Raw genomic sequence first — 14,197 nt, 5'->3', positions numbered from 1 at the left:
TCCTCCTTTTCTCTGTGTGACTTCTGAGCATTGTAACTTCATTTGAACAATCACATTAAATAAAAACTTTCGTTGTCATCTGCTACACCAGCCCTCTTATTTTAAACAGTAGGAGCATAAATCGCAATAAATAGGTAAGTAACCATATCTTTACTTAAAATTCCAGTACTGAAAAATGATGAATCGAAGACAGAGGGGATGGGTTTCAGCTCTGTAAGCATCGGAGAGTTCTGACCTAACAACAGGCCTGCAGGTCAGGCCTGGCTGCCGCTGGCCCCTCTGCCCAAGGCTGGGTCTGGAAGGACAGTCCTCACTACCACACCTGAGATACTTCCTCAAAAGGCAAATTCCCAGGGTCCCATCCCCCTCTTGTGTCAGCATTTCCAGATGTGGCCTAAGAAGCTACAGGCTTAACAGTGGACCCCGCATGATTCACATCATCATGGAATCCGAAAAACGCCAGGACCCGTATTTCTTTGAGGGTGGTGAAAAGGCCATCAAAACCACCTGCAGGAGCCTCTTAAAAATGCAGATTCTTAGCCCTGGCTGGCATAGCTCAGTGGATTGAGTGCAGGTTGTGAACCAAAGTGTTGCAGGTTCGATTCCCAGTCAGGGCACATGCCTGGGTTGCAGGCCATGGCCCCCAGCAACCGCACATTGATGTTTCTCTCTCTCTCTCTATCTCCCTCCCTTCCCTCTCTAAAAATAAATTAATTAAATCTAAAAAAATGCAGATTCTTTCCCCCTCCCCCGCTAGGATCTACTGAATCAGAAATTCTGAAAGTGGGCCCTGGAATATGCATTTTTACGAGCACTCAAATTTGCGCCTATGGGCTGTTTATTCACTGGCCCTTCTGCAGTGTCAATCACAAGGTGGCCAGGTCGGATTGTCTGCTCAGTGTGTCAGGGTGAGGGAAATGATTACAATGTGTATAGCCTTCTTCTATAGGCAGCTGAGCAGCACAAACCCGTCTACTACACAGGGTGTGGCAAAAGTAGGTTTACAGTTGTGAGTGTGCAAAACACAGAATTTCTTCTTGTACTATTATTTATTCACTATTGTACTAGTATTTTCCACATGAACCACTGTAAGTCAACTTTTGCTCCACCCTGTATGCAATGTTGTGTTGTAGAGTTCTTGTAAGTTTTTACACACCTCCTTCCTTCTGAAGCACTGGAGTGCTAACAGAGGGCTCCTTGCTCTTTTTGGTCATTTCATCAGGTAGAATTAAAGCTTACAGATCTTTGTTTCCAAATCTCAGGATCCACTGTCTAGTTGTGCAGCCCCCTCAGTCTGCTCCATTACAGGGCCAGCTCTGGGGGCAATGGCCTGGACCTAGGCCAGACTGGCACAGCACAGAAGGTGTGGAAATCAACCCCTCACAGTTGACACGATTCTACTGCTCGGACCAGTATTAATAACGGTCTCAGTTTTAGCCGGAAGTGAAAGACGAGGCAAAGTGCCCTTAAAGCAGTGGGGACGGATCAGTCATAGCAGAAATATACACGGCAGGGGGTGGGGGAAGGGGTCACATTTCAATTAAGGTTAGTCTTAATTGTCTACTTACCTGTATGTCTTAATCAACCCAGCCATCCACCTGCCTACCCAGCATGCCAGAAATACACACATAGAGTACTTGCCAACGAGCCAGACACGTTAAGGAAATATGGGTGGGCCTACCTATTTCCGCTCACATTGTTTTTGGCCAGCGATCAGGCAGTGACTGTACGTTTCCTGATGCTGCATACACGGGTCCCTCATAGCACCTGTTAAGTCTTCTGCCAGGCCTCGGACCCAGTGGCGCTGAAGTGGCCACCACCACTAGATCCCTCACAGAAACATCACGGCTGTGAGCATTCTTCAAGAGGAAGAGGGAGGACAGGTCCAGCGGCCTCTTCCCACCAGAGCTTTGGCCATGGAAGTAGTACTCCGGGGGCAAGGGGGAGTTTTCTGGAAGGGCAAAGTCATCGGCATTATCAATTTGTGCTGCTGGACTCGCAGCCCCACTTTCTGGCAAAGGCCATGTCCGTCTAGGGTCTCCTGGCCTAAATCTGACTCAGAATCAGAATCACCCATTGTTCCTTTTCTCCAAAGAGTTTCTCTTCCCTGTTTGTCCATACTTTTTTTTTAAAGATTTTTAAAATTTATTTTTAGGGAGGGAAGGGAGGGAGAAAGAGAGAGAGAGAGAAACCTCAATGTGCGGTTGCTAGGGGTCATGGCCTGCAACCCAGGCATGTACCCTGACTGGGAATCGAACCTGCAATACTTTGGTTTGCAGCCTGTGCTCAATCCACTGAGCTATGCCAGCCAGGGCTTGTTTTTCCATACTTAATGCCCTCAACTGGTGCAGGCTTAGCTGAATGGGCCTCAGCTGAATGAAGGTGCCTAGACATAGCATTCTATTTTAATTCTTCTTGTCTTTCAGTAAGACTGGAGGCTGCTCAAGGACAGGGTACATCCCTCCTTCAGACTGGATGCTCCCCCCAAATTAGGACTGGTTCTGTTGTTTCCTCCATCCCTTAAGCCCTTGGCACCTCCCTGTACAGGCCGGCACTCACGTGACTGGTTACTCAGCAGCAGCTTTGAATTGTAGAGAGCTGGGGCCAAGGAGAACGTCTCCCTCAGCTGAGCCTTGGTGAGTATCTCTGACATCAGATGCCGCTTCTTCAGGTTATTCTTTAGTAAAGCCCATCTCGGGTTCAGATGCCCCAAGAAGTGCTGGCTGGATTTTGCAGGCAGAGAAACTTTTGATATCTTCTCCTGGAGGAAGTGCTCGGCAATCTGCTGTTTCTTGCACGTAAAGGAGACCACCCTGCCCACCTCCGGGCTGCTGCGTTCAGAGCTGATTGTCATGATGGTGCTCAGGAGAGACTCGGGGGAGTCTGAGACCCGGGGAGTCGATTCTGAGGTTTCTGCTGAAGTTAAGGGCTAGAAGAGAGAACAATCCAAAATGAGACTGTGGGAAACAGAGGGCTCCTCTCCGTGTCGTTCTTCATTTGAACAGGCTGGGCTGATTCTATCAGCAGGAAGGTCGGGAAACAATACGTTAAACGCTCGGACAGAAGATGGCGGGGGACGTCCACAGAGCTTCCTCTGGAGGTCTTTACGTAGGGCAGAGGTTTTAAACACTAGAGAATGGCAATCAGAGAAACAGATATGATTTCACAGTTATTAGGCTGGCAGACATGAGAAGCTGCTGGGGGAATGCAGAGGCACAGCGACCCTCACACACTGCTGGTGAGCATGTGGGCAGCCATTCTGGTGAACCATCTACAAATACTTGGTCAAATAAGATCACAAATACCCTGTGACCTGCAACTCTGTTCCTGGGTATACATTTAAAATAAGATGTTAGATGGCTCCTTTTTAAAAATTATGTATGCCAGTGTTCCCAGCAACATTAGTCTCAGTAGCCAAAAGCAGCCGGATGTCCACTAAAAGATGAATGGATAAATGTGGTATATAATGGAATACTATTCAGCCTTAAAAAAGGAAAATTCTGATATATAACAGAACATGAATGAACTTTGAAAATATTATGCTCAGTGAAATAAGCCAGACACAGAAGTACAAATATTGCATGGTTCTACTTATAGGAGGTACCTACAGCAGTCATAGAGACAAAAAGCAAAATAGAAAGGAACAAAATAAGGCAGAAAAAACACTTGAAGAAATAATGGTCATAAATTTCTCAAATTTGTTGGAGGTCATCAATTTCCAAAACCAAGAAGCTCAAGAATACTAAATACAATAAATGCAAATAAAACTACACTCAGACTCATCTTAACCAAAGAGCTGAAATCCAGAGATAAAGAGAGTAACCATTTAAAAAATGATACATTGCATATAGGGGACAATGTTATCAATTAAAGAAGGAAAAAGAGAAAAGAAAGGAAGGAAGGAAGGAAGGAAGAAATGAACCAGAAGACAGTAGAACAACATTTGTAAGTGCTACGAGAAAAATAATGCCAACCCAAAATTCTAGGTCCAACAAAAATATCCTTCAAAGTAAAACCTAAATGAAGGCATTTTCAGCTAAACAGAACCAGAAAACTCATCACCAGCATATAGGGGTGCATTATAATAAATACTAAAAGGAGTTTCTCAGGCTAAAGAGAAATGACATTACACAATAAATAAATCCAAAGTAAATAGAAAAAAGAGTATTCATAAAGAGTAGAAATCAATGAAATCCAAAGTCAGAAAATGAAACCAAAGCCCAGTTCTTTGAAAAAAGTAAATATATTGATAAATTCCTAGTAACACTTACCAAAAAAAAAAAGTGAGAGAATAAATGAATTACCAATATTGGGAATGAAAGAGAGAGTCTCACTACAGATTCTGCAGACATTAAAAGAATAATAGAAGACTACTATAAACAATTTTTCACATATACATACAACAATAGTTAAAATGAACCAATGCCTCAAAAAGAAAAAATTATTCAAAATAAAAATCATAACTGTTAAAGAATTGAATATGTAGCTTAAGATATTCCAAAAAAACAATCCTTAAGACCCAGAGAGTTTCACTGGAGAACTCTAACCAAATATTTAAATAAAAATAATGACAATTCTACACAATCTCTTCCAGAAAACAAAAGAGGAAGGAACACTTTCATATTTATTTTCTGGAGTCAACATTATCTTAATATCAAAGAAAGGCAAAGGAAGTAGAATAAAACAACTATAGACCAATATCTCGTGTGAACACAGACATAAAAATCCTCAACAAAACTTTAGCAAATGGAATCCAGAAATGTGCAAAAAAGAAAAATACCCTTGCCCTGACTGGTGTGGCTCAGGGGGTGGGTGTCGTCTCACAGACAGAAAGGTTGCTGGTTATATTCCCATTCCCAGTCAGGGCACATGCCTGGGTTGCGGGCCAGCCCTCCCCACTGAGGGCATGCGCGAGGCAACTGATTGATAGTTCTCTCACACATTGATGTTTCTCTCTCTCTCCTTCCCCCTCCCTTGCCGTCTCTCTAAAAATAAGTGAATAACATATTTTTAAAAATACCCATGACTAAGTGAAGTGTATTCCAGTGATACAAGGCTGGCTCAATATTTTGAAAAATCAATCTTTGTAATCCACCATATTAACAGTCTAAAGTAGAATTGTGTAGTTAAGACTGGAGCATTTCAAAATATATAAATTTAATATTTTTTAAAAAAGGAAAAATGGGGTTCAACAAGAAAAAAATAGGACAAAGAATGAGGTAAATAACCCAATCAAATTTAAGTACATTTTAAATTCATGCATTTAAGAAATCTTTACTTTGCAAAGAAGCATACTAACAAAAGATGGTGGATAGGAGAATGGAGGTGGGTATCGGGGGAAATGGGGTCAGTACTGGGTTGGCCAAAAAGTCTGTTTCATTTTTTCCATAAAATAAGACACATTTTTTCATTTTCACTGATAACTTTATTGATTTGGATATTTTGAGAGTGTTGGCTATCTCTGGCATGGCATAATGTTGATTGTTCTCAATTAATATCTCAATTTGATGACTATCAACTTCAACTGGTCTACTGGTCTGCCCAACTGTGGAGCATCATGCAGTGAGAAATCTCCAGCATGAACTTCGGAAGCCACCTTTGACACGTTTGATCAGTCATAGCACCATATATTGCACAAATCTTTTTTTGTATTTCAGTCGCATTTTTACTTTTCTTTTTTTTAATATTTTATTTATTTATTTATTTTTAGAGAGGGAAGGGAGGGAGATAGAGAGAACGAGAGAGAGAGAGAGAGAAACATCAATGTGTGGTTGCTGGGGGTTATGGCCTGCAACCCAGGCATGTACCCTGGCTGGGAATCGAACCTGGGACACTTTGGTTCCCAGCCCGCGCTCCATCCACTGAGCTACGCCAGCCAGGGCCCATTTTTACTTTTCTTGAAATAATAAAGCATAATATGCCAAAAATGTTGTTTATTTTTTCTATCTTCAATATTAAAATGGCTATACAAAAATACACCAATTTTTATTTTTTTAAATGCTCACTGATAATAACAGCTGTCAACAATACACTCTAACAACATTAAATTGTTTCGAATGAAGTTAAAGACAACTAAGTGCTACTAGAGCCATCTTATGGAAAACAACAAATGAACCTTTTTGCCAACCCAATACATAAATAAAACAGGTAAATGTGTTGAATGAAGTGAGTGTGAGGCAGCATCCTGAACCAAAGCTTTTGACTGAATCAATCTCCTGCACATGAAATTAAAAAAAAGGCCCTGGCTGGTGTGGCTCAGTGGACTGAGTGCCGGCCTGCGAACCAAGAGGTAGCTGGTTCAATTCCCAGTCAGGGCACATGCCTGGCTTGTGGGCCAGGTCCCCAGTGAGGGGCAGGTGAGAGGCAACCACACATTGATGTTTTTCTCCTCTTTCTCCTTCCTTTCCCTTCTCTCTGAAAATAAATAAATAAAACATTTTTTGAAAAAAAAAAAAAAAGAAGAACCCATAAGGATTCAATCCTCATCTCTACTTATAAAAAGAAAATGTTGTTGCCCTATTTTCTTAATCTCTGAACAGTTAAGTAGTACTGCTTTAACTCTTATGTTCATGAGAAAAGAGCAAAGGCATGCTTAAGAAGTATCAGCGATATTAAAATAAAAGCCAATGCTCACCGCATCCTGTGCGTCAGACCCCACTCTGAGCATTTTCATGAATCCTTTCATGTAATCCTCACAGAAATCCACTGGAGAGGCCCGCCATTTTTTAGATGGGGAAACTGAGGTTTATGGAAATCAAAGTGACAAGACAGAAGCCATATATATAATAAAAGGAGACTCCAGGGTCCAAACTGTATTCTTTTGGTGCATGTGTGTGCTTAAAAAAACACGTAACATAAAACTTGCCACCTTAACCATTGTTCAGGGCACAGTGGCGTTAACTGCATGCCCATTGTTGTGCAACGGATCTCTAGGCCTCTCCAACTTGCAGAACTGAAATTCCAGACCCACTAAACAACCCCTCTTTGCACCGCCCCGCAGCCCCCAGCCACCTCCATTCTCCTGTCTGTTTCTGAGAGCTGGACTGTGCCAGATACTGCGTGTCAGTGGAGTTTGTCTTCTCATGACTGGCTTATTTCACTTTGGAAAATGGTCTGTTTCAGTCCTTGGCTTATTTAAATGTGGCATCGTTGTTGTTCTCCAGCTGCAAGACTTCCGTACAGAACGTGGATACCAACCCCTTATCGGATATGTGGTTTGCCAATGCTTTCCCCCATTCCACTGGATGCCTGTTCACTCTGCTGGTTAAGTCTGATGTAGGCCCCACTTATCTACTTTTGCTTTTGTTGCCAGTGCTTTTGGTGTCGTGTCCAAGAAACCATTGCCAAATCCAATGCCATGAAGCTCCATACTCTCTTAAAGGTGTTAATCCAACTGTGAGTTGTAAACCTATTAGTAGGTCATGAAATTAATTTAGTGGCTTGTAACAGATTATTTTTTAAAAGAATAAAACAGAATAGCACAGAATAGAAAATATCCAGTGAGTCACAATATTTAGTATGGCGAAGCATTGTTTTAGAAGTTTTTTCTAGCCGTGTATATATGTGATGGACTACAAAATAAAATGGATCTCTACTGTGGGCTGTGGTTAGAAATTTGAAAAGACATTGCCTTAAGCTATCCTGTGCCTGAACCAAGCAAAGGCCCAAAGATGCTGAAAATTTCCCAGTAGTTACAGTAGGGTCATCACACAGCCCTTGGTGGGCCTAATTAGGGTGCATGCCAAAGACCTGTGCTTCAACTGTCAGGGCCACATTCCTGTGGCAACTGCAAAATAGAAAGTCAACTGTCACATTAAATTAATATTTTTGATGTGAATTCTATTGGCCTTGTTTGTTTTGATTTGGTTTTGTAGTTACATAGGAGGTATAAGTATCAAGATTTGGTATCTAGTTTTATACTTGTATATATCTATAAAAACAATGTAAATCTACATTGGGGATCTCAGTTTCCTTTCATTTAAGAGGTGTCCATACATTACAGTGTGTAAGAAACACTGTTTAGGCGTCCATACATCAGCAGTGTGTGAAAAACACTGTTTAGGTGGTATTGGGTTTAAGAGTGCCCCCTCCCCAAGTTCATGCACACATACAACCTCAGAATGTGACCTTAGTTGGAAGAAGGATATCTGTAGGTATAATAAGGTAACACAAGGTCATAGTAGATGAAGGTGAGCCCTAAATCTTGTGACTAGTATCCTTACAAGAAGGCCATGTGAAGAGCATACAGAGGAGAAACAAAGCGGGGAGAGTCCCCGCGACAACAGAGGCAGAGGTTGGACTATGTGGCCACAAGCCGAGGAATGCCCAGGGTGGCCAGCAACCACCGATAACTAGCACGAAGCAAGGAAGGCTCCTGGAGAGCCTTTGGATGGAGCGTGGCCCTGCTGGCACCTTGTTTTCGGGCTGCCAGTCCCCGTAACTTGAGAGGATACATTCGAGTTTTAAGCCACCAAGTGCATGGCAGCTTGTCACAGCAGCCCTAGGATCCAAACGGCGGCAGCCAGATCCCCGAAGCACACACTTCCCTGGGTCTGGAAAGAGGGAACACGTAGGACGGCCTTTCTGAAAGGCCTAAGAGTGTCGGTCTCTACTCCTCGCAGCTAGTTCCACAACTTGGACTTGGCAGGTGGGAAAACCGAGGCCCAGGGAGGGGAAGGGGCTTGCTCAAAGGGCCATGGGACATCAGGGGCAGAGAAAGGACGAGAAAGCGACACTCCCACCACCACCTCTCGAGCTCGGCCCTCTAGGTCGGCGACCGCTGCACTCACCACCGTGCCCGCGAATATGTTCACTGCAGAGGCAGACTTGGCTTCCTTGACGGTGAGGATGGGTTTACCGGGCTCCAGCCCAGGGCAGCCGAGAAAACTTGCGTTTCTGAGGTCGGGGACGGAGGAGCAATGTCTCGAGGATGCAGGCTTGGGAGGAGCAGGGTCGTCCTCCTCCTTGGGGGCCTCCTGGTCAAGGCTGCTCTCCGTCTCCATTTTCTTCGCATCTCTGACATTCAAGAGCACGTCAAGGGCGCAGGATTCTAGTGTCAGTGGCTCGAAGGACTGGAAAGGGGGAAACCAAACACACAGCTCCTGGGAACCCAGCTCTGTCTACTTCCAGATTCATCTGCACCCAAGAGCAGGTGCAGAGGAGATGCGGAGGAGAAGGAAAGCAATTGGTGTCCAAGCCTCCTAGGGAGCTCATGGGTGGCTTCGTGGGGTCTTTGAACCACTTAAAGCTATAGCTTTGTATGCTTTACGGCAAGAGACTCCATAGCTTTCATCAGATCCTCGGAGAGTCTACAGCCCCAACGAAGTTGTAGGAAAAAACGAAAACACAAAACCTCGTTCTAATCCTGTCCCTTCGGGTGAGTCTTTGAGAAGGGGATGGACTGAAAACGAGCTGAACCTCTCCACTGAGCCAGAAGAGAAAGCTAGGCAGGGAAGCAGAATCCAGAGATTCAGGTCACAGGACAACTGGCCCCCAGCCAGGACACGGCCCACACCTAGAGCCGAAAACTGGCGGGAAGGGCCTGGCTGTGGTCAGCCACCCATGTAATGTTTTGAGGGTCCTGCCTCCTGGAAGCTCCTTCCTGTGGCCTCCTGTCTCAGCTGTGCCCCTGGCCTCCCGGAAGGCAGTGTCGCAACCCAAACTGGAGTTGGGGACAATGAGTATGTGTAGTCCTGGAGCCCACTCTCTACATGGGGACGCTGCTCAGCCCCCCAGCTCCTCACTCCTCCTGGAGGAGGCGAGAAGGACAGACCAGTGAGCACCCACTCTGCCTGGATGGAGGGATCCTCTGAGGGAGGCTGGGCTCCTTGTGACTTCCAGGCTCCCCCGCAGCGGCCCAGCCCTCCGCGCAGCCCCATTCCTTCAGTGTGTCTGGGCTCTCAGTAGCGGCCTCCTCGGCAACCACCCACGGATCGGCCCCAGCCGGGGAAGGGTGCTGGGCACCGAGGCTCCCCTCCCGTCCAGGTTTACTTGTTTGGAGGCGTGGGTGGCAGCGGCCTTGTATTTCTGCTGTCGTGCCTGGTGCCAGCTCCTCAAGCCCTTGCCTCTGGCTTGTTCGCCTGCCGACTCCCCCTGCATCTCTGCCTTCTTCTCTTTTGTTTGGAAGGGCTTCTTCTCCTCTTTTAGCTTCAGCTTCTGGATCAGCTGCCTGCCCGTTGAGGAAAAGGGAGTGTCATGTGGGTTAGGGATGGGCTTCCCGTGAGGGCATTCTCCTGGAGGGGTAGACAAGACCGGGCAAAGAGCAGAGACCTCTGCATTCCCCCCACCCCGGCATGTGCAGTCCGCACGAATGATTGGAGGTCACAGGACAGGAGGTGAAGGAGCCATCCGCTCACACACCATTCCCAGGCTAGGCGACAGCATCCCTAAAGAGACGTGCAAGGATGGACTGCACTCCGCTCGGCCACACCTCCATCTCTCACCCCACCTCCCAGGAGGCCAGATCCCATACATGGCATGTGCTGGGAAGAGGTCAGGGCAGGAGGCCAAAGTCAAGGGCTCCCGCATTGGACCACTGCATATCCTGGGCCTCTCTGACCAGTAATGTAGTGGAAATAATGTAGACGCATGCGTCAGGAGACAGGGGCTCAGTCTCTCTTCTCTCATTATCTCTATACGAGGTCTCCTCTGTCCTGCCCTCTCCTTCCCTGAAATGAGGTGGTGGGCGGGCACTGGGCTGGAAGGCAGGAGTCCCTCCCAGCTCTCAGATCATATACCTGCATGAACCAGGAGGCAGCTCTGAGGGGCTGGGCATTCTGGAGTGGGGTGGGGGTACCCGTCTCAGGGGTGAGTCTCTAGAAGCAGCCACATATCTACTCAACACCCCACAATGGGGAACCTTCCAATTCCTGGTCCTTGTGAGACTAAAGCAAATGTTTCCCTAGCCACAAGTGTAGCTCACTGACCCTCCTTGTGGCCCCCGCAAGCCAGTCACCCCGCAGTCCAGGCGGAGTGCAACCCCCTCCACACTCCCGCCCCCCTCCTCGGGGGTGCCTTCCTACCGGGCATACAGCTCCCGGGCTCTGGAGGCAACCGTGTTCTGGAAGAGGGAGCTGTTGTCCTGGAAGAACTTCTCGTACTTCTCCGAACTCAGGCTGGGATAAATCAGGCGGAACCCTCTGCAGTTTTCCTTCTCATACTTCTCGGCTATCGCTAGGCGCAAGGCCTGGAAACCCTTGACCTCCTCGATCCTGTGGGCAACCGGAACACAGGGCTGCGTCGGGACCTGGCCCGGTGCTTGGGAGGAACGTGGCCACCCTGGACGTCACCTAGGGCCAGGCGGAGGCGGCCTTGCACACAATGGTCATCAGTCGGTCTTTCCTACATGTTTCCCTGCGAGGACACTAGCCCCGCTGGGACAGCCAACGCCGTGACGCACTAAGAGCTGATTAGAACGGTCTTTCCAACACTTCGCTCAGTTCCCTCCTGTCACAAGGGAAGCCCATTTCCCTCTTGGCTTAGTTCTGACGAGGCAGACTGTCCCCACCCTCCCAGTCACAGCCCCAGCTCTCCTGTCCTCTGGACAACGGCAGCTTGTGCTTTGCTAAATCTGAGGGGCTTCTGGGATGAGCTCGATGAGCTTTTATGAGCCGTGATGATCTCATGCTTCCTCGCAGTCCCCCTGGGAAGGTGGAGGCCAGGGGAGGAGGAACGGTCAGTCCCTCTTACAGCGGGGACACCAAGTGCCGCTGAGCTGTCCAGGGCCAAGTCACGGGGAGGAGAATGATTCAGGACAGAGCCCCGGCTGCTCTGTCACCGACACTGCCTCCTCCGCAAGGAGCGGAGAGGAAGCTGGCACGGTGGAGGCATCCCGGCAACCCAGGCCACACGGTCCTTGGGCTCTGGGCGCAGGACCTGCACTGACCAGCGAGGTGACCCGGTGCAAGTCAGTTGCCCTTCCAGAGCCTTTGTCTCCTTAGCTGCGCAAACAGGACCATTCCACACCTCACCTGCCTACCACCCTCTTGACGGGGGGGGGGGGGGGGTGGTGACGGTACACGTGACAGCGCTCTGAGAAACACAGTGCCGTCCGGACCTAGATGCTATCGCCCCACTTCCAGTTCGGTCTGGGAGGAGGGCCACACGTGAGGAGGGCGGGGGCCACAGCCAGGTCTGAAAATCAGCACAGCCTCTCCTCGCCCAGCCTCAGTGTCTTCTGACGCCACGGTCACTCTGCAGAAGAAGGCCTCTCTGCAAGGCACGTGCTTCCCAGCGGGGAGCAGGGACACGCTAGCTCCTGCCAGCGTAGGAGCAGGGGGTAGGACTGATGAATCCTTCTCTTTGTAAAACTAAAGGAATGGTTTTACTTTTTTTTAAAATTGTTGTTCAAGTACCATTTTCTGCCTTTTACTCTCATCCCAGCCCACCCCTCCAGGTTTCACTTTCTATATTGGTAACCCCTGAATCTTCATATGATATTAATAAGCTTATACATATTATATACAGTTATGTCTGTAACATAAATCTTCTAAAATAGAAACAAAGGAATAATCACAGTAAAACAATTCAAACTGCCACATTCCATAAGTATAAACTAATTTTCCAAGTAGGATAATCATTTGTAAGAGCTGACCACCCTCCCCACCAATTCCAAGCAAGATTCTTTTTTTTTTTTAAGATTTTATTTATTTATTTTTAGAGAGGGAAGGGAGGGAGAAAGAGAGAGAGAGAGAAACATCAATGTGCGGTTGCTGGGGGCCATGGCCTGCAACCCAGGAATGTGCCCTCACTGGGAATCAAACCTGCGACACTTTGGTTCACAGCCCGCGCTCAATCCACTGAGCTACGCCTGCCAGGGCTCCCGAGCAAGATTCTTAATAGCCTCAAGCACAAATTACAGTGCCAGGCATTATGCTTAGCCTTTTACACACATTATCTCATTTAATTCCCCCCAATAACTTTACGTATCATTAGCTCCATTTCACAGAAAGAACATCGAGGCTCCAAGAAGTGACATAGAGCCACGCAAATGGTAGGCTATTGACTCATAACTCGGACCAGGACAGGCCAGTCTTATTGGGAGTGGGGAACTCATTAAAAGAGGGGGTCCCTGAGGGCAAGGAGTGCTCCTGTACCTGCTCTCCCGAGAACGACACTGCTGCAGGAACCGCCCCCGTTGTCTCTCCTCCTCCAAGACTTTCTTCTTGTCACAGCTTCCCAGGTTGATCAGGACCAAGGTGTCATACAGCAGACTGTCCTTCACCTCTTTATCCAGGCAGGAGTCCGTGGAGAAGCTTGGAGAGTGGTTGACCTGTGAGGGCAAGACGGCAGCTGGGGGCTGGGCTGTCCAGAGTGAAAGCACAGAGTGAGGCCCAAATGCCACCTGCGGGGAGCTACCTAAGCCCGCCTGGGGGCCCTGGCTACCAGGATGAGACAGAGAGAGAGAGAGAGAGAGAGAGAGAGAGAGAGAAGGTCTGGCCTGGAGCCACAGGGAGGAGAGGAGGAAGTGGAACCCCCTCTCGCTTAACTAGCTTTTATTTTGGTCCTTTCTTCATGAGAAGCACCAGGCAGGGCTCCATCCTTGGTTTCCCCTCTGTCGTGTGTGTGATGACCTCTCACGCACACTGAGCCTCCCCAGAGCAGGTGGGAGGGTCAGTCCACAGGGCCAGGCGGGAGGGTAGGGTGGCGAGAGGAGTGATGCATTTGGGACCCTGACCAGGGTTGTAGGGGAAACAGGTGGGAGAAGGGAGAGGACTCATTCCCGCTCACAGAAAAGTCCATATTGTTCAGAGGTGCTATGTGACATTTGAGGATTTCTAGCGGTTTCTGCAGGCTTGCTCCTGATAGCTAATTCTGCTCTTTGGGTAAGACTGTCAAACAGCCATATTCCCCCCACCCATACCTGGGAACAAAGGCTGGGAGGGAAGGAAAGGCAGAGCCCCAGGGATCTGACCTGTAATTCTGGGTTCTGTGCTCCGGAGGCTGACTAGCTGGCGCTAGCATCTCTGACTGGTACCACCCCCACCCCGCCCAATCTGGAAAAGACACAGCCACCAGAAGCTTCTCTTCCTCCTCCTCCCGCCACCCTGTGGGCCCAGGGGAAGCAGGAAACTCACTGAGTGGCCCCCCACCCATTCCTGTGGCCATAGACACCAAGCCATTCTCTGTTAGTGTTTGGAGCTGAGTGGTCCAGTCCCCTGAGAGCCAGGCCTGACAGCTCCCATCTGATCTTCAAATT

The 14,197-nt window shown here is 47.9% G+C and overlaps 1 protein-coding gene across 1 annotated transcript in view; it reads right to left on the bottom strand.

Annotated features, from left to right (window-relative positions):
* Nucleotides 1-730: 730 nt before the first annotated feature.
* TTLL6 (tubulin tyrosine ligase like 6) overlaps nt 731-14,197 on the bottom strand; it is a 32,900-nt gene continuing 19,433 nt past the window's right edge. Inside the window, 7 exon segments of the mRNA XM_036033810.1 lie at nt 731-1,777; nt 1,779-1,951; nt 2,560-2,929; nt 8,790-9,071; nt 9,991-10,168; nt 11,022-11,210; nt 13,095-13,270. Of these exon segments, the coding sequence (XP_035889703.1) occupies nt 1,682-1,777; nt 1,779-1,951; nt 2,560-2,929; nt 8,790-9,071; nt 9,991-10,168; nt 11,022-11,210; nt 13,095-13,270 (1,464 nt within the window). The 3' untranslated portion in view covers nt 731-1,681.

This window comes from Phyllostomus discolor, chromosome 8 (genome assembly GCF_004126475.2).
Source record: "Phyllostomus discolor isolate MPI-MPIP mPhyDis1 chromosome 8, mPhyDis1.pri.v3, whole genome shotgun sequence".
Classification (NCBI taxonomy): domain Eukaryota; kingdom Metazoa; phylum Chordata; class Mammalia; order Chiroptera; family Phyllostomidae; genus Phyllostomus; species Phyllostomus discolor.
The sequence above is the reverse complement of the archived record's forward strand: the minus strand, read 5'-3'. Positions and strand labels throughout refer to the sequence as shown.